General features: G+C 42.5%; 1 protein-coding gene across 1 annotated transcript in view; it reads right to left on the bottom strand.

The window, feature by feature from the left end:
• Positions 1-298: 298 nt before the first annotated feature.
• RBM19 (RNA binding motif protein 19) overlaps positions 299-21,484 on the bottom strand; it is a 226,788-nt gene continuing 205,602 nt past the window's right edge. Inside the window, exons 19-25 of the mRNA XM_063913293.1 lie at positions 13,771-13,850; positions 13,535-13,590; positions 12,516-12,632; positions 11,633-11,738; positions 6,321-6,441; positions 2,467-2,552; positions 299-846 (exon numbers count right to left, since the gene is read on the bottom strand). Of these exons, the coding sequence (XP_063769363.1) occupies positions 2,470-2,552; positions 6,321-6,441; positions 11,633-11,738; positions 12,516-12,632; positions 13,535-13,590; positions 13,771-13,850 (563 nt within the window). The 3' untranslated portion in view covers positions 299-846; positions 2,467-2,469. The remainder of the gene's footprint in view (positions 847-2,466; positions 2,553-6,320; positions 6,442-11,632; positions 11,739-12,515; positions 12,633-13,534; positions 13,591-13,770; positions 13,851-21,484) is intronic.

Consider the following 21,484-nt stretch of genomic DNA (forward strand, 5'->3'; position numbering starts at 1 on the left):
GGGAACAAATAAAACAAAAAACAATGCCCATACGCTTATAAGGACTATTCCTGTCTTATTTGCACATGTACTCCCATTACATTTAATAAACATCTTATATTGCAATCCCTGTAATGATCACTTGTCCACTCCAAAACTCAGAGGAAGCCTTCCTACACAATTTCCCAACTAGCCACAAAATCATGCTCTCTCTGCAACGTCTCACATATCACTTTCTTATCTTGCAGATTGAGCACGTCACTTTCTCGTCAGATCCCCAACCCAAGCTCTTAATATTTAACAGAATCAAGACAATAAATATGGAAAATGGGGCTTTTAATTAAACAAGTAGCCCTTCTAACTGCCCCTTTGGGCCCACAAGCCTTGGTTTAAATATGATTAATAGGACATGATCTGCTTTCTCTGTCTGTCAGGGAGAGCCACTAGCTCCAGAGAACTGCGAGGTAACACAATGCACTGTTACCCATCTTGTGAACATACATATCGCCTCTTTAAAGGAGGAGAAACACAGAATTAAATAAGTGATGTCACATTAACTCTCCCGGGTTACATATTTTAACATTAAAACCTTGTACAATAAGTCCATTGATAGGCTAGGTGCCGCACGGTAACCACTTTGTTCTGCTTCAGTTCACCTTTCTTATTCTGTGCAATTATAAATTGTCTCCTCAAATTAAAAAGTCAAGCAGGAAAGTGCATCTAATCCTGCTGGTTGGAATGTAGAGGGTCCAGAAGTCCTAGACAGTTCCATCAATGTCCAATAAAAACTCTGTGTTGGGGTCTCAGAATCACCTCAAACAGATGAATTTTGAAAGATGGCAGAAAATACGTCACAACTCATGGAACCTATGTAGGGGTAAAGGGGAACAGATTTAACCTAGACAGCCAAGACAAAAACAGGTCAATAGCATGGGGCAGGCAAGTGTAATAGATATGCGTGCAGAAGCATGCCTGCAAAATATACAGCATTCTGGCATGTGACAGCAAGCAGTAATACCTTCCAAGCAAATGGCACTATGCAATTTATACCCACACAGGATACTAACAGAAGAGAACCTGGTGCATTAGTTTCATAGGAATAAGAAGAAAGGAGAATAAAACTATGGAAGGTAATTTGGTCATTTTAAAAGGTTGATGTGGGGGAGGGATGCTGGGCCTCAGGTAAACTAGAAAACGGCTGTAAAATGGTGATGGGCAAGCAGGGGAGGGGTCGACATCCTAAAAATAAGGGAACATTTGCACAGAGGTTCAGAGACAGAATGAAAACAGGCTGAGAGAGGAATGCAGTCAGATAAGAGTAAGGAACCTGCTAGGAAAGGACTGTGAATATAGGAAGATGGGAGGGAGGGAGGTGATCCTAAGAAGAGGAGAGGAGAGAACATATACAAACGATGGACAGACTGGGTATCCAGGAGGGAGGCTGCACTTGGAGAGGAGGGAGAGGAGCCCATCTGGCCACAGTGTTACACAGAGATTGCTGGTATTAAAGGTTCTCTCGGCTGAGTGGAATCAGGGGACGGCTGGTAATGAGATGACAAAACGCTGGCAGTCTGGGAGGAGCGGTTCGGTCACAGCGCTGCACGCTCAGCTGGGTCATTTGTAAGTGTCAATCACATAGTGCCCAGGGGGAGGAAAAGGGGGGCATCATCCCAAATCATTTGTCCAAGCATAAAGCGGAGACTGAACCAGGTTTTTGTAGCTACCTGCAGGATCTGCACACACCACCTGTCAGCACAGGCATGCATAAGAATAGATAAAAATATCCTTATACAAATATAAGCAACATCCAAAAGATTAGTGCTGTGAATTTCTTGTGTGATATAGAAATACAAGCAAACAACACACAGGATGCAATCATCTGAAGATGTAACTCTAATAGAGTACATATGGTAGAACTGTAATTAGCCACTACATAGTCAATGTATAGCTAGCTTACATTCCTTTTGGAACAGTACAGAGGCAAACAGTCCCTTTTCCTCTAACTCCCTGAATGCTAGCCATGGGCCTTCTCCACTAGTTTGAGAATATTTCCATCAGCACTAAACACCCCCCCCATAATTTACGTACTTTGGGGGGTAATTCAGAGTTGATCGCAGCAGAATATTTGTTAGCACTTGGGCAAAACCATGTGCACTGCAGGTGGGGCATATATAACATGTGCAGAGAGAGTTAGATTTGGGTAGGGTGTGTTCAAACTGAAATCTAAATTGCAGTGTAAAAATAAAGCAGCCAGTATTTACCCTGCACAGAAACAAAATAAACTACCCAAATCTAACTCTCTCTGCACATGTTACATCTGCCCCCCTGCAGTGCACATGGTTTTGCCCAACTGCTAACAAATTTTCTGCTGCGATCAACTCTGAATTACCCCCTTTATCTTATAGAAAGTGGCAACAGTGCCACCATTACTTTACGCATTATACTATTATCGGACAGCCTTTGCAGCGTAATGACCATGAACCTTACTTCTTACTCATCCTGTTCCTCTGGCTCTAGACTCCCCATGAAGTCATCCATCAGGGCAGAGGCTTTCCGCTTCTTTTTTTGCGAACCTACATATGGGAAATGAACAGTGAACTAGGCATGGTGGAAACATAGAAAATCTAGGTGCTTACATTGGCAATATAATTTCATTCCAATTGCTGCATATTGAAAAAAAAAAAAAAAAAGACATTGCATCCATTATATCAGTCTGAGATATTTATTTTTTATATGAAATATGGGTGGTTACAGAAATGGCAGAGAATGCTCACACGTTCATCATACTTCCACTCCGCTCCACAAAGTGCATTGCAGTCGATAACCTGGTCATACATGTGTATGTATATATTGGTGACTTCCTAGATGAGCGGCACCCCAATATTCACCAAATTCCCTGCATTGTTTCTCACTGTTACCCTGCTGTATTCTCCAAGGAAGTTCCCTCCTTTGAGGATGGAGTAGGAGGCCCCGCTGACTGACATGTTTACAGAATGCAGAAAACTAGTCAATACTAATTAACCTGCTAGGAGACACAGTTGCTGACAGAGAAAAGGAAGGAGGGGGAGAGCGAGAGAGAGAGTGAGACGGAGGGTGGGGAGTGGTAGAATTAGGAAGTGGAGAAAAGGGAGGGTAATAGAAGGAAGGTGTAGAACTGTAAAAAAATAAAAATGTATAATATGAAAGATTTTAAAACAGAGAGAATAAAGTTAGAAAGAGCAGTAGGAAGAATAACTAGAGAGCTTAAAATACATAAACTGAATGAGAATAAAGTCTAAAAGGAAAAAGAAGTGAAAGTACATGGTGCTGATGAGAATATGCAGAGATAATTAATAGGAGAAGAGAAAGACGGTCTGCTTCAATTCATTATATTGTAATAAGGGTAAAAGGTAAATTATAGAAACTGAATCTAGCTATTCGAGGGGGGGAGAACTTGGGTTTAACCCAACATTTTCTAAACTATTATTAAGTCTTTACTATTTTTTGTTGAGTACATTTACATTATAGAATCAGAACAAAATATGTTGGTTATCACATACATACTTTTATGGAGATAAATGAGAATTCTCATTAGCAGTAGAATTGATCACACTGCTAACAGAAAGGTCAGTGGGTGCAGGAAGTTAATGTCATGTAGGTCGCGGATGGGCAGTGCCACAGCAATAACAGCAACTTTGCCAGCGACATGCTCTCTTTATAAACTCTGCACGGCATACAATATACACATTACACCAGCCAACCTGCATCTTGCCTATATCTGTTTTATTAATTTGGGATCAGTGTCTGTGTAGGTGCCACTGTGTCTCCAAAAAGAACTCTGCACAAGAACCTTGATATCACTTGGTGATATCCCCTGTTCCAATCACTTAATTACCATGTCTCAAGCTACGCTCCAGACAAGTCCATCGGCTAATTAGTGACAACAAAGCATGTTTTGCAGCACAGTGAGAGGTAAAAGGCCATTGAGGCTAAAAGGTAAAGAAGCCACCCTCTAGCATGTAGAGACACATTTATCCTAATAATAGTAAGGTTAAAAAAAAATATATACACTCATATGCAAGTAATTTCATAAACCAATGCCATATAGATTATTTCATAAAGACTTAATCCATCTTTATTACACTTTCAACATTATCTATATCTGTTAACAACCCCTAACCGAATTCTCTAGTTGGCTCTTTCACGTTGAATGAAACAGACACTGGGGGAGATTCAAATGTTTGAAAAGTCAGTTGGGAGTCTGTTTTTTCCTATCTATTATATAGGAAAAAACAGACACCCAACTGACTTTTCAAACATTTGAATCTCCCCCACTGTGTGCAGCTGTAACTCTAGTAGGGCTGAAGATTGGTCCCCCAAGTGAAACATTCTTCTCTGCCTATGGCCCGTGAATACCACACCCACCTTTCATCAATTCATCCACTCAGCAACACCAAATGTAAAGGACATGCAACTATAGGCTATTCTCTCTGCAACTCAGAACACAGTGGATTTGGAGAATGACACTGCACATGGGAGGTGGTTTCCCCTGGCACGCAAACAGCCATCACTAGGTCTGCAGACAATGGGCCTAATTCAGACCTGATCATAGCCGTGCAAAATTTTGCACTGCTATAATCAGTTACTCAGACATGCGGCGGGACGCCCAGAACAGAGCTAGTCCGCCCCGCATGCCTGCCCCCCCCCCCCCCCCCCCCCCGCCACGCAGCCGCCCACCGCACGGTCTGGGCATGCCTGCGTTGCCCGGACCGCGCCCCCAAAACGGCGGCCACCTCAGCCTGTCAATCAGGCAGAGGCGATCGCTGGGCTGAGATGGCCATCGGTTGTCTGGCATGTGCCGGCGCATGCACAGTTCAGACCTGATCGGCCGCTGTGCAAAGCAGCGATCAGGTCTGAATTGGGCCCAATATACAATGTAGTTTTATCTCAAAAAGTAAAGCACGTGTACATGTCTGTTCGGAAAGTTAAGCCATGGAAAATGTATTGCAATACAGAGTTAGTTTTTCAGCTATTCTTGTTGTACATCTTGAAGAGTTAAACGGATTGAAAACTCATCTTGCATGAACAGAAATGTCAGAATACTACTCTACAAATGCTTTGCTCACCCATACAATGCATACAGATATGTTCTCATACATCTTTGTTGCAATCAAGCCAAACAGCCCCTCTTAGCACGCCATGTCGCATGAGAATCTTCTAGTGTTGGGCGTCTTTATTCCTAAAAAACGCTTCATAGTCACAACGTAATGTAACTATTACGCACAAGGAGAATGCAGATTGTGTGCGACTGAGTCTCTACCACTGTATACGATGTATTACAATGTAGTAGCCGCTGCTTCTTTCCAATACAAGTTCTGTTCTGCTCTGTATGCAGACTCAGTCACAATATACAAGTGTCATATCAAATTGATTGGTAGTCTTCTTGTGCATCAAAAAAAAAAAAAAAAAAAAAGATGCTAGCAGAGCTGCACGGGACCTGGCTGCTCACGCATGCTAGGTATCTTGCACTGCATGGAGTATTGAGGCTAGATGTATAAGGACACATCTGCAGGTAAAACCATTCTTTCATTCATAAATGTTTCAATAAACATTTAAGCGAGATCAGCTGCCAGATATCTATTTAAATGCACTCTAATGTATCATTAGTAGCATTTATTTCCTGCCAATCTGCACAGCACTGCCGGCGGAAATGCATCAAGCAGCCATTGTGCAATGGCATACAGCTATAGGCAGCACAGCAACACAGTATTTATTAAGCTTCAACTTTTGTGCACATTAGTTATAGAGTTGTGAATAGAATACAGGTTGAGTATCCCTTATCCAAAATGCTTGGGACCAGAGGTATTTTGGATATCGGATTTTTCCGTATTTTGGAATAAATGCATACCATAATGAGATATCATGGGGATGGGACCTAAGTCTAAGCACAGAATGCATTTATGTTTCATATACACCTTATACACACAGCCTGAAGGTCACTTTGCCCAATATTTTTTATAACTTTGTGCATTAAACAAAGTGTGTGTACATTCACACAATTCATTTATGTTTCATATACACCTTATACACACAGCCTGAAGGTCATTTAATACAATATTTTTAATAACTTTGTGTATTAAACAAAGTTTGTGTACATTGAGCCACAGAAAACAAAGATTTCACTATCTCACTCTCACTCAAAAAAGTCCGTATTTCGGAATATTCCGTATATCGGAATATTTGGATATGGGATACTCAACCTGTATTATAAAACATCATACTGCTTTATTAGTGCATTACCCTGTAATAAAGTAAAGCGAGTAGCCAGAAGGAACATGGTACATGCCATGTTAGCTGCTTACCGTGGTATTGTTCAGCAGTTTTTCTCCTCAAAGTCTCCACGCTTTCCTCAGTATCCGCCCATTCCAGCACCAGCCTGCGTCCGTACAGATGCGTACTGTGACACAGGGCATTAAATGCTCTCTGTTAAGAAAATGAGCCATTCAATGAGTATTAACGCTTAAGTCACTGACTTGAAATGCGCACAGACAGAAATCTCACAGTATCAGATGTGACAGACCCGGTTATGGAAACCTCATCAAGAGGATGGAAATCTGCAGCAACTGAGTAAATACCAAGTTCACATGGATACAAAGTGTTTTAAAGAGAAACCCATGCATATTCCATCCCCACTGCCCATACTTAGTAGTCACTGCCATAGTAATTTTTCACATTTTATTTTCTTACATCAACTATGCAAATTTTATTTGGGAACCTCATTATAATCTGCAAATTAAAGAAACTCCATAACTCAGCAGGAGCACTTTTACCTGCACTTACAAGTACCTATTTGGGCAAGTTTCTTCTGGTTACTGCAATACTGGACCATTATACACCTAGTAGCGACCAGTCATTTCCAAAAAGATACCACAGATTCTCTGGTCGTGGACAATGACTTTTATTATATAGGTTGCTCTAATGTGGCTTTTGCTGTACACTAGGGGTCATTGCTGGAATATACGAGTCTTCTCTCTAGCACACATTGTCAGGAGTTCTTCCTAGTTTTGTCTGTATCTTGTTCTACCCATTTTGACACGTTTTCCAATGACTGAAGTATCACCATAGCCTTACACTCCCGCTGCTATGTTCATGTCAGGATAGTCTTATTGCCATTATGCACATTTATAGGCTTTTGCCAAACACAGCACCTACTGTATTGGAGGCCAAAAGTTAAATCTTTGATTAATCAGAAATGTTTCCCCATTTGTTATGTTGGTTCCCACAAGCTCTCTGGAAAGCTCTAGGTGAGGTTTCGGGATAATTTTCTTCAACAACGGGCTTATTTGTGCCAAACTATCATAAAGCGCAGATACGCAAAGTGACCGCTCTAAAACTGTAATTCCTAACCTGTTCTATCCATCTCTGCTACGGAAGACTACAAACATTGCCAAATGCTTCTTTGTGGCATTCCTAGCAAGTGCCTTTCTCACATGGATGCTGAGTTCTAAAGGCCTGCTTCAGACACATTTACAGCTGTGCCATATTCCCTTAACTGCTTTATTACAGACTTGACAGTTTAAAAGTCTTTGAAATCTACTTATATCCTATAAAATGTATTGATGAATTATGCTGTAGCAGTTTATTTCATTGAGGTTATATATATAGCAAATACAAAGCAACTTTTCCAAGTTCTGACCAGTCAGAGAGATGCCACCATGTGATAATTCTTTTATAAACGCTTTTTGTTTTCCCAAAGGATTCAACATTAGGAAGAGAGAAGAGGACCCCAATTGAAAGTGAAAGTACCTAATGAACTTTTAATTTTGAACTGCAGGCTTGCTTTCTGCAAAGAGTACTTTGGAGGGCATAGCTCCATATATGTGTTGCATATTTCAGTATCCTGATTTATCAGCTATAGACTTCTTTGTGGTCATATTCTTATTTCTTAGGTAGTGTAATTTATGCACTTGTCTCACCTATTTGTGGGTACCAGCTGAAACTGACCACTTATTAACAATGATCCCTGCACACAGCTGTAACGCCTGTATTGTATGTCAGTCCTCTAGTGACAAACCATAGTGTGCATCTAAACTGCTCATATACACACGTTCTCTCAGTTACTGGGCATACCCACAACTACCTGTGTGTGCCCGATGCCAGCCAAAAACAGGATCTGCCATACAAACCTCCAAGAGCTTGAATGACACCAATGTTTAAAGGCTGCAACACAGGTAATAGAGAACATGTCTTCATGGGGAATAATTACTAAAATATTCTCCACATGCAGCAATAATCTCATCCTATAAATAAATAAGCAGAAAATGCAAAATATTGTGGAAACATCTACGACCATTCCACAGCAACTTTCCTATATAAAAAGGGATTTTCACTTTCATGTAATCTGCCCACCCTTTAGCATAGCAGAATTTATTAACAGTTATTTATATATCACCTTTATATTCAATTGGAAACAAAACAGAAATAAGATTAGACTGTGTAATAACAGTAGAGAAAGAGGTAGCAGGGCCCTGCTTACAATCTATAGAATGATACATGAGGGTAAGAACCACAATTTCCAAAGCACTGCTGCATCATGAGATACATTTTTATTGGAATTGAAGCAGTTGCTAAACCTTTTTTTATGGCTTCACTTGAAATGTGTTACATTAAATTGTTTGCTTTACCCTTCCAGACAGATACAGAATGATGTAGTGACCATGAGGGTGATTCAGACCTGATCGCTGGGTTGCAAACTTTGCTGTCCTGCGTTCAGATAGCCGGCACCCCCAGGGGGAATATAAATTTGCCATGCAAGTGTGCGATCCCATGTGTATGCCAGCGCCGTAACTAGGTGTGTGCTGAAGGGGCATTGCCCACATCGCACACCTAGTTAGAGCGCATATTCCCCCTGGCTGCGCTCCCACTGCCCGTCCCTGAGGAGGCTCACTGATCGGCGGGTGATTGGGCAGGCGGCGGTCGCGGTCAGAGCCTCCGATCTGCGGCGCTGCGCTCGTCCGACGGCTCCCTGTAGGTTGCCCTGGCAACCGAACAGCAGAGGCTCCAGCGCCGCATAGAAGTTCAGGACAGCTGAGCGACGGCCGTAATGTGTAAAAAGGGGACGCTGTCTGCTGTAATGTGTAAAGAGGGGACGCTGTCTGCCGTAATGTGTAAAGAGGGGACGCTGTCTGCCATAATGGCAAAAAGGGGGACGCTGTCTGCCGTAATGTGTAAAAAGGGGACGCTGTCTGCCGTAATGTGTAAAAAGGGTAATCTGTCTGCCGTAATGTGTAAAAAGGGTAATCTGTCTGCCGTAATGTGTAAAAAGGGGAATCTGTCTGCCGTAATGTGAAAAAGGGGCTCTACCTGGTGTACTGGCGCAACTGTGTGTCGTAATTTGAATAATGGAGACTGCTGTGCACCATTATATAAATTGGTATTATTTTGTGGCCACACCCCTTTCCCGTGAAGCCACGCCCCTATATTTTTTGTGCATGCCTACGGCGCACACTGCCCCCGGATTACGTTAAGGAAGGGGGGCGCCGATGCCGTTTCTTGCACACAGCGCTAAAATGTCTAGTTACGGCACTGGTGTACGCCGAGCTGCAAAAAAAGCCCACTGTGTGCAGCCCAGGACTTACTCCTTCAGTTCGATGAAAACAGACTGATCGGGGCCAGAGCTGACGTCGGACAACCTCTCTGAACACGCTTGGGAACGCCTGCGTTTTTCCGGACACTCCCAATAAACGGTTAGTTACCACCCACAAACGTCCTCCTCCTGTCAATCACCTTGAGAACGCCTGTGCGATCGGATTTTTGGCACCATCCAGTCGCTAGCCAGCGATGCCCTTTGTTGTTGTCCGACGCGTGTGCACATTGTGGTGCATGTGCAGTTAGGACCTGATCGCCTGCTGTGCGAAAATGCAGAGCAGAGATCAGGTCTGAATCACTCCCCATAATCAACCTGTGAGTAACTTTAAAGAAGCAATCATTCCAGGTCTAAGAGAACGGCAAATGGCTGGTCATGAGCGGTGTGGTAAGGAATAAGTCACAGCTGGCCAGTTACGCATTCAACATCGTCAGCCTGTAAGGCCTCAATCTCTTCATGGTTCTAATAGGCTGAGTACTCCCTAATACAGCAGTAACATTTACCAAGAAGAATTTTAATGTTAGATATTTCATGAAGTGGACACCTTGTTTAAACAAGATGGCCTCAGGCAGGGACATGTACAAACTGAGGTCTTCCTGTCCCTATGCATCTAATGAAACTGCATGGTTTAAATCACAGATTATTTTAACCAAGTATAAGGCATATAAAGGTTTATCATATATAACTTAACAGTATTCCTACTATATTTAATTATCTATCAAAGTATCCCTTTTATGCTTCCAAGGCTGGGTACACACAATGTGATATGGTGTTCGCACAGCCAACAAATGACATAGCACATAGTGAACCTGTCCTTGTGTTCAGACGATATGTTTGTGAACAACGTCGTCCACAGATATATCAGGTCAGCCCTGCAGCACAGCCCATGCAGATATTTCAATGCATCTGCCTGTGCGTAAGGCCGACCCGCTGCCAGAGTGATATGCCTGCCGAAGAAGCCATTGAATATGATGTCACAAGGGGGTGGGCACATTCAGATGGGTCTGCTGCATAAACCTTGCAAAACGTTAGGCTGATTAGCTGAACGGCCTTACGGCCTAGCCAGGTGAATACCTAATGAATACCAATACCTCCTATACTATACATGATGAAATGTTAAATCACAGACCTAAAAATAATATTGAAACCGTTTTATTTAAGATTTGAACAATGCGGGCTAAACAGGAGTATAACAGATACCCCAAACTCACCCCTGCGTTAAATAATCACATTTTAGACCATGCAAGGGACTGAACTGCACTGTTCTGCTAGATTGACTGATGTCACATTCAAATAAAACAAGCTTTATTTACAGTCTTTAGAGCAAAGATCTCTTCAATAAAAAGTAACAAATCAGTCAAGGACACAAAACCATAATAGTGTATGCTTCTTGACCTTCATTGATGTGAAAAAATACAAATAAATAAGAATGTCTGTTTCCTAGGTCAAAGGTTGTCTTCACTTGCATTTAGTATAAAAGAAGACAGAAGCTGTGGTATAACAGGCAATGAAGACACAGCGGCCAGGTCGAGACACAGTGTGAGCCAAATATTACCAGAACTGAGAATGTAAAAGTACAAATGAGGAAGTAATTGCTAGATCATGTTCAACAGAAACAGCATCTAAACATGCCTGTTTATTTACACAGATGCAACACTTGTTAATTGGGAAATAGGCAGTGTGAAAACAGCTATTTAAAGGGGGATGGGGGTTGAAAACGAGATGCCAATGTCTGGAAGAAAAATAGGCATGGGAGAGGAGAAGGAGAGAGAGCTGCACAAAAGACTTGCTGAGACATTGCTGTATGAAAGATGAAAAAGGTGCAGACAAGGAGTGGGTAAGACCTGTGGGGGGGACAAAGTGTGACATAAAATGAATAAGGGCAAAACCTAAATGAGTACTGTCAGATTGCCAAGTGCCTCATTATCCTCATTGTTATTTAATGGAAGCAAAGTAGACAGGACCATAATGCTTGAAATTGTATAATAATGTAAATAGGATGATGAGCTGAAATGGCCCTGTTCTCACCTTCGCATCCTGTTTTGTTACAAAGTCCACAAAGCCAAAACCCCGGTGAGCTCCAGTGCCAGCCATTTTCCTGGGCAGACGTACAGTCTTCAGTTCTCCAAACGTGCTGTGTGGAACATGGAAAGAAGCTGATAATTAATGTGTCAATGTCCCTCTCTGATTCCATACCCCCTGTGCAGTGTCAGAAGCCCCAGAAGAATATTACCACACCGGTCTCATTCCTTCCACTACTTCTATTATTTGTGGAAATTAACCTTGTATATATTTTACTTATTTTTGACATTTAATTACCACAAAACATCACCATGAGCCAGTAATTTGTAGAGTGTGTTAGGTTGGATTTATGCCTCCCCCACCTCCTAAGTCTCAGTACCTCCATTCACCTATAGTTCATACAGTAATCCTGTTATGGAAAATAACAGAACAAATGAAGGATGCATTAAATCCTCATAGGAATGTTTTTTATACTAGAAAAGCCATCACTCCCAGACATTAAACTGTCCTAGCCTACTCCTTACTAAACCCTTGTACACCTCAAAAAATAGGTGTTTAGTGCACACAATGTGTCTGCAGTGCATACCAAGGACACAGAACAACAAAGATAGTCATGCATGAACAATGCAGCAGTGCCAAATAGTGATAATAAAAGGAAAAAAAACAAATAGACAAGGTTACTCTGTCCCAATGGCTACACAGTGCACATATTCAAAATTCTGTAAAAAGTACACAAAATGTAGCTAGCATTACACAGAGCATACTAATGCTTAAATCGCTTCACAGACACAAGAGTTCACCGCAGAATCCCATATCAAATTCTTTACAGTGCGAGAGCTCCCCCTGGTGCAGATGTTTAGGTACTACAAGGCAGAAAGTGCTCAATAACCTGAACAGCTCTCTTATTTCATGAACAGTAGCCTGGAAGGGGACATTTCGAACAAGAATCTTTGAGCTCTTCTGGTTTTTGTTCATCTGTTTCTTACGATCAGAAGACAGAGCTGGTCTGCAAACATAGAAAATACAACAGTGTAAGGAGGATAGTATAAATAGGGAGCATTGTGTAAGATGTTTTACCCAACTCACTTTTTTTCTAGAATGACATTTTCTATTTAGTACTGCTTGGAGCATCTTCTAATATCCTGCTATACATATGTATTTAGCCAATAGCAGCTGCTAATCAATTATTTTCTTTTACTATGTTTAATATATGCAGATCCCATGCATCCCTCTCACTATTAGCATGTACTAATAAACTTGCTTCTCTCTGCATAATCTTGTATTGAAAGCTGTATACAACACAATTATCGTACTAAATATTTACTTTTACATATTGGTATCTAGTGTGTATATCTTTCTGTCTGGTGGCATCTTCTTGGCATAAAACAAGCTGATCTAGATAGCTCAAATTTATGAGACTACGGGGGGTATTAAAAGATGTCGAATTCTTTCCGACAGAAAGGATCCGACATTTCAGTATTCAATGAGCGGCCAAATCCGACAGGATTTGGTAATTCTCGACAATATCAATCTGACTTTTTTTAAAGTTGGATTGACATTGTCAGAAAAGGGGCTAAAATCTGTCATATTTGGCCGCGAATCCGACAATACACGTGGATCCACGGCTAAACTGCCGATCCACGTGTTTTCCGACAAGTCGAAATTGCCGACCTGTCAGAAAAGCGTCAACCTAACAGAATAGGTCAGAACACTATCGGACCTAAAAAAGTTGGAAACTGCCGTCTTTCTGACAAGACGCCAGTTCCGACTTGAATTGAATAACACCCTATGCCCAGCTTTCAATTCTGTCCTCTAGTATGAAGGGCTGTGTGGTTCCTGTAGACTGCCACCAATACACTGTCACTAGTAGTTATTACATATACCATTAGCACCATGGATGGAACTCACTTGGTTGCCCGTTCAGATAATTTGACTTCAAGCTGATGGCCATCTACAGTGCAATGCTAAAGGGAAAATAAATAAATGACATTTTACATGTTAAAGGATGATCCTGTCAGTTTTGTCTGCCACTATTTTCTCTATAAAGTGACACCAAATGAGAAATTGAAGCATTGGAGATAAACATGGAGTAGAGCAGGATAATAAAGTTGGACTTCCAATAGAAAATCCTTAAGAAACCATACCTGCAACTGTCGTATTGCTTTCTGTGCCTGTTCTGGCTTCCTATATGCCACAAATCCAAACCCCATAGACAGAAGAGAACCTGAAAAGAAAAACAGTTAGTATTTCAGCCGTTCTGTCTTACTGTGGCTAAATAACTGAATCCAAAGAGGGTAAATCACTTTTTTACTATGTAGTGTTTTTACTATGTACCCGGTCTAAAACATATTGCCTGCTCCGTGCCGTGTGAATAGATGCTGTGCGCACATTAAAAGGGAGAGCTTGGTGGAAGCGCAGCACGTCTGTAGGTGCTGGACACACCACCATCAGGGACGCCATGGCTGGGGCATGCCCCTTTTAGTGACATTGAGGGGGACGCCCCCAATAGTGACATCGGCGGGGCCGTGCCCCCTTTTCGTGCTCGTGCAAACGCACTGTCCCCTCAACCCCTGTGGCTTGCCCGCACAGAATCCTAGCGGGAACATTGCTATGGTGGGGTCGTGGGAGAGGAAAGTTTCAGTGCTTCAGCGTTGTCTTTTCTTTTTTTTTGCAGTGTAGCGTTAACTTTTCCGATTATTAGGGCGCCATCCAATTAGCCGCAGTGTTTTTCTGCAGCTAATGAAATCGCTGGGGTCTACCCAATTAGTCTCAATACTCAGCACTTATCTGGGCTGAAATCGCAATAATAGGCCGTTTTTATCTGCCAACAAATTAGTTCATTTAATTGAATATTCCCCCCATCTTCCCAGTATTTAAGATTTAAACATAAATATTAATTGAGAAAAATTAGAAATGGAACGGGGGACACAGAAAGAAAGTAGGAAAGGCAAATAGCTCTGCACATCTGTGTTTTTTGCCAGTCACGCGTTTGCAACTTTATACAAATGCGCTACAAAGTCCTTCTGTGGTGTGCATCCATATGTCTGAACGTGCAAGGACTAGAAAATCCTACTGCCAGTCTCCATAGATGCTGATATAACGCTTTAAGTAAGTCCACCTATGTGAGAGCCTGTGTACGCAACTACCATCAGCGACATACCCACAATATTCAAACACCACGCCCACAAGACCGACCATTTCCGTGCATACGCTAAGCCACCTCCCTGTCACCGCTCAGGAACACCTACTATATATTCAACACATTCCTGAGAGAGTGCAACTCCCATGCATCTCAATCGCAATTCCTACTGTGCATATGCTATCTAGATGCATGAACAGAACAAAAATAAATAAATAAATAAATATTTATTGGACATCAGCAGCACATGTGACTCAATCAGGCCCTGTGGCTCATATGTTTGGATGTTACATAATATAGTCAATTTAGCATTAAGAAACACACAAACGGCATCATATGGATGGATCAGTAATAGTATTCTATCTAAGGGGGTATATTCAATTGAATTTGGATCCATTCCGACATTCATTTGTTGGAATGGATCCGACCTGGGCTATTCAATGCATTCTCAGTTCGACTTTAAAAAAAAGTCGAATTGAGATGCGGGAGCTTAGACGGGGGAGAGCCGCGCTGCTCCCCCTCCCGCCCCCACCCCACCCTGTCTCTCTGCCTCTCTCTGTCCCTCCTCTACCCGTCCCCGCTCACTGCAGCTTCCACCCGGCTCCAGACGGGTGGACGCTGATGTGAGCGGCGGCTGTGATATATCCTCCGGCGCTGCTCTCCCCGTCTGGCTGCCCGCGGCTCTCCCTGTCTCTGCTCCCGCATCTCACTTAGACTTTTTTCTAAAGTCGAATTGAGATGGTCGAAAAGGGGGCCAAAATCTGTCAGTTTTGGCCCCGTTTTCGACACAAGCACGCGGATCGGCAGCTATTCCGCCGATCCACGTGCTTTTCGACAAGTCAAAATCCTTGACTTGTCGAATAATTTGGGGTTAGATTGAATAGGTCGGAACCCCTTCCGACCTACAAAAAAGTCGAAAACTGCCGTCTTTTCGACAGACGGCAGCTTTCGACTTCAACTGAATATACCCCTAAGTGTAGACATATCACCATTTAGGCATATGTAAGTCATCAACAATCAGGGGGGTTCATTCAACCCAAAAAGCAGGTCATCTGTGAAGTGGGATTCCTGGACCGGACTGAAGAATGTCTATATCCCCTCTCTGTCAGTGATGAACTCATGCCAGGAAAACAACCTCAACAGGAGGGACCGTAAATAGGTGTAGTATGCCTAGGGTCTACATTTCAAAATGTCAATGTACCTTTGATACAATCTTAGTAATGGAGGGGAGTGAAGGGGACTCCCAATTGGAGTAATGGCTTCTCTTGCAGCCAACAAAATATGACCTTGAACATAACACTCATGCTTTGTACCAGAAGAAGGAAAGCAGAAGAATTCCCACCCTGGGTCCACAATCATACCAATAACGGATTATTTTTATCATCTTTTATTTTTACAGCAAGACACAGTTTCCATAGCATAATACAAGCAAAATGCAAACAGATAAGCTAGCATTACAATGGTAACAACTATAATTTGACATAACTGTGGTACCGTACAGTGTAAAAAAATTAAATAAAAAAACAATACAATGTGTAGATACGAGGTACTTACCTTGGAACTCCTAATTATATCTATCTGTTCACCAGGCACAGATGCTTAATAGGATCATTTACATAACTCTTATGGACTATGGGTTAAATTCAATATTATCATCGTGATACTTTAGAATCCAACTTGTTGCGAGTAGCAGCAGTGGATACAATATCACCGAAACAATTCAACATTTCTCCGGTGGAGAGACAGCTAATCCAAAGATCAGCTGTCCCTTCGATCCCTACCACTGCTACCTTCCTAGTGTGCATAAGTGTACTTGGGTTCACGTGTGCACACAAGCAGCCCACCAATAGGTGGAAGGAGCCAGAAAGGGGCAGAGGCATCCGAAAGTATACCTCTTCGCAACACGGGACCAGGAATCAGCGATATCTGAATATAGCATAAATTCCCATTATCAAGCTCTGTATATGTAGTATTTCTGGAGTTTGATTAATTTTGTCTCCTGGATATTTGTATCATAGTGAAATACAGCAAGTTTAAAGTCTGGCCATGGTTTTAATCTGAGAACTGCAGTTATTGCAGCATTAGCAGATTGTCAAATTTGTGTTGCTGCTGGAGACTCCATGGCTCTTGAGGCTGCAGTTTATACAGCATTGGCTGACTGGCAAGTTTGTCTTGCAGCTGGGAACTCCATGGCCCTGACTGTAGCAGTTTGTGCAGCCTTGATTGACTGGTAGGTCTGTATTGCAGTTGTCGACTCCAGGGGCCTAATTCAGAGTTGATCGCAGCAGCAAATTTGTTAGTAGTTGGGCAAAACCATGTGCACTGCAGGGGTGGGGCAGATATAACATGCGCAGAGAGCGTTAGATTTGGGTGGGGTGTGTTCAAACTGAAATCTAAATTGCAGTGTAAAAATAAAGCAGCCGGTATTAACCCTGCACAGAAACAAAATGACTCTCTCTGCACGTTATATCTGCCCACCCCCCTCCCCCCCCCTGCAGTGCACATGGTTTTGCCCAACTGCTATCAAATTTGCTACTGCGATCAACTCTGAATTACCCCCCCATGTCCCTTGAGGCTGCATGTCTAGCAGCACCGGCTGACTCATGTGTTTGTCTTGCAGCTGGGGGACTCCATGGCACTGCATGCTGCTTGTTTAGCAGCATCAGCAGATTGGCGAGATAGAATCACTCAATGCAAGGCTTTCTCTTGAATGACTGCTTGTCTCTTTTGTTGGGTTGCCAAGCGTGCTTGTACATTCTGTGAAGTATCCTCACGTTTCGCCACTTTTTTACTTCCAGCAGCTGAGTTGCCGTGACCCAGACTGAATCGTTTTTTTTGGGTGGCATTGTTTTTATGAAACTTTGTCTGTGGTATGTGGTAGTGCTTTAACAGTGAATGGTCCTGAAAAGAACCACACTTTTGAGGGTGAGATGTGAAAAGAAGAAAACTTAGTGTGGATGCGATATACTAAAGGGGAAAAGATTTGAGAAGAAACACAGAAGTCATTCACACCTGGATAATAATGCAAATTAGGAGTAAAAGAAAATGCAGGCATGCATATTCTCTGACTGTTTTGATTGGGGTATACCAGAAGTAGATTGACAATTGCCAGTGCAGGTGCAGTGTGACAGTTGATCCTCAGACTCACTGCTCTTCTTTTGGAGTTCTGCCTGCCATCCACTGGCACATATCAGCCTGAGCCTGCAGAGCAGTGCATTTTTCGTCACAGGGAGAAATCCGGAGCGAAGTTGCTTAAACAAAAATTTCAATTCAGAGACTCCATTGCCTAATTGGTGGGAACCATGTAGACCTTTGAAATAGTTCTGACGAGGTTCAAACCTAGGCAAAACCCTAATCCTGGTCAAACTACACCACCATGCCAATTTCGGTGGAGCTATGTCTATGTAAAAATCGCTGGCTGTGTGCACAGGACAGACAGACACAATTTCTTACTTATTAAATAGATGTAATTTTGTACTTATGTGTGAAGTGTTACTTAAGCTGGACATTCACTATACAGGGTGTAGTTACACCTCCCCCTACATCCCGCCCTCTGAGAATCATGACAGTCGGCATGCCATCTAGCAGGGACTATTCCCGCTCGTGGGTGTCCACGACACCCATAGAGTGGGAATAAAACCTGTGGTGACCGCTAGGGGCTTGTTGCGCTCACCCCCACCCCACCGGCATTCTGATGCTGGAATACCAGCAGAGGTATGCTGATGGGCAGTCTCCTGACTGCCGGTCACGCATACCCAACCCCACTATACAATTATCTGGCAGATAATTTGCCAGATCTGGCTCGTTGAAATGAAAATCTGGTAATGGACGAGAACAAATGACAATTGACTATTCGCACCCAAACACTGAAAACAGCCAAAAGCTGTTTATACAAATTGGTTAAATATCAATTTTCCAGTGTTTGGGAGCAACTGGTCGATTGTCATTTACTCTCATCCATTACCAGGTTTTCATTCCAACCAGCCAGATCTGGCAGAAAATCTGCCAGATAATTGTACAGTGTATGACCAGCTTTATTATATTGTTTACATCTTTTTTAAACATGCAGCGTCAAGTTCATTTACAACATTGGGAGACACTTTTCCCATGTCATACCATTTCTACACATATACATTATACCAGTACAGGAGACTATGCTGTAGCACACACATTAGCGGTTTGACAAACAGCAGCACAACATTGTCAGTGAGATCAGGACTTGGGAAGGCAGTTCAGCATTCAACAAGACTATACACAGGGGAATCCGGACTAAAGAGCGACAGTGAAAAGGCTGATCACTAATGGTCGACATGGTCTTAAGGTCGAAAAGGTACAAAAGTTTGACAGGTTCAAATGGTGGACTATGAATGGGAATATAACCTGTGCCTAGTGCAGTGGCAAAGGAGTGAGGCACCTTGCCCGCAGCGAGCCATGCAAAGGGTTATTCAGGTTCCCTGGGCCCTGGCAGTGAAAACGACACCAAAGAAAAAAAATGCTGTGTCAACCATTTTCAATTTTGACCTTTTTGTACCTGTTGACTTTTTCCATTGATTAACTTTTACAGATCGACCTAATAACCCTGTGGAACTTTTCCATATCGACCATATAGGGTCAACCTATTGACTGTCAACCTAATTAGGGTCGACCTACTGATCAAAACCCATACACAGTGAACACACAGAATCAGTCACTGAAAGAACTATGAGACAGGAAACTAGGAGCAAAGTGCTAGGGAAGAAACATGAGGATGGAGGGCCCTGCCCGTAAGCGCTTACGCGCTAAGAGCAGGGGTGAACAGTTTGAGGGTAAACTGGGGAGAAGCTCAGGACAGGGAAATAGATCACTTAAAGGATTTCCTAGCACAATATAGAAATGCCTGGACATTTCCAGACAACGTGAAATAATGTGCCAATAACACTGCAATTATACCAGCAAAATATGGAGCAGGAGGGCCACACTGTATGAAGCTTATTAGGGTGAGATTAAATCTGTGCAATAATTTAAAATGCATTTGAGTATGGCTCAAGTATTTCAACAATGTATAGGCAATCTTATATATATTTTCCCACTGAGGACAGAATAGTTTTACTTTTAAATACCAAGGCTACAAGGACCATGATGTTAAACACTGGTTTCTATATAATCTTATAAAAAAAAAGATTTTACTTACCGGTAAATCTATTTCTCGTAGTCCGTAGAGGATGCTGGGGACTCCATAAGGACCATGGGGATAGACGGGCTCCGCAGGAGACATGGGCACTTTAAGAAAGAATTTAGTTCATGGTGTGCACTGGCTCCTCCCTCTATGCCCCTCCTCCAGACCTCAGTTAGAGAAACTGTGCCCAGAGGAGATGGACAGTACGAGGAAAGGATTTTGTTAATCCAAGGGCAAGATTCATACCAGCCACACCAATCACACCGTATAACTTGTGATAACTACCCAGTGAACAGTATGAAAACAACATATCATCAGTTCAAAACCGATGCAACTATAACATAACCCTTATTGAAGCAATAACTATATACAAGTATTGCAGAAGAAGTCCGCACTTGGGACGGGCGCCCAGCATCCTCTACGGACTACGAGAAATAGATTTACCGGTAAGTAAAATCTTATTTTCTCTAACGTCCTAGAGGATGCTGGGGACTCCGTAAGGACCATGGGGATTATACCAAAGCTCCCAAACGGGCGGGAGAGTGTGGATGACTCTGCAGCACCGATTGAGCAAACATGAGGTCCTCCTCAGCCAGGGTATCAAACTTGTATCAAACCAGTTTGTACGAAGTGAAGGAAACGACCCAGATGGAATTCTTCCGTAGGAGCATTCTTGGTCTCACACCAAGAAACATATTTTCGCCATATACGGTGATAATGTTTTGATGTTACTTCCTTCCTAGCCTTTATCAGCGTAGGGATAACCTCAACTGGAATGCCTTTTTCTGCTAGGATCCGGCGTTCAACCGCCATGCCGTCAAACGCAGCTGCGTTAAGTCTTGGAACAGACAGGGTCCCTGTTGCAACAGGTCCTGTCTTAGAGGAAGAGGCCACGGATCTTCTGTGAGCAGTTCCTGCAGATCTGGATATCAGGTCCGTCTTGGCCAATCTGGAACAATGAGGATTGTTCTCACTCCTTTTCTTCTTACTATCCTCAACACCTTTGGTATGAGAGGAAGAGGAGGAAATACATAGACTGACCGGAACACCCACGGTGTCACTAGGGTGTCTACCGCTACTATGTACAAAAGATTGGCGCTCTACAGTACACACACTATATCCAATTGGATTCAGATAGCTGCTCACCAGTTGTGGGCGGGCTGCCCCAACAATAGATCAAAATGGATGTGAAAAAAAAGAAAGAATGGGAGCGCTGGATGAATCTAATATAATAATATTTTAATAAAAAAATATATATCAACCACGTAAAAATACAGTACATAAACTGGCCCAAAAATGATGAACAATTAATAATGTATACATATATACAAGACTGCCATATCTCCTGAACCAATATGAATAAGAAAACCTTTAATAAACCTTAATTAAGGGCTGCATTGGTGCTTCATGAAAATCAGCCGTGCGTCCACGAGCTGAAATATTTATAAAAAGGAGACTGATGAAAAGTGCCTCTGTTATAAATCACTGTTAAAGTGTACACTCTCTTCTCCTTGTACACAAAAGAACCTCATTGGCAAACAGTATCCCAGTATCGAAATTGCGG

The sequence above is a fragment of the Pseudophryne corroboree genome, chromosome 1, assembly GCF_028390025.1.
Source record: "Pseudophryne corroboree isolate aPseCor3 chromosome 1, aPseCor3.hap2, whole genome shotgun sequence".
NCBI lineage: Eukaryota > Metazoa > Chordata > Amphibia > Anura > Myobatrachidae > Pseudophryne > Pseudophryne corroboree.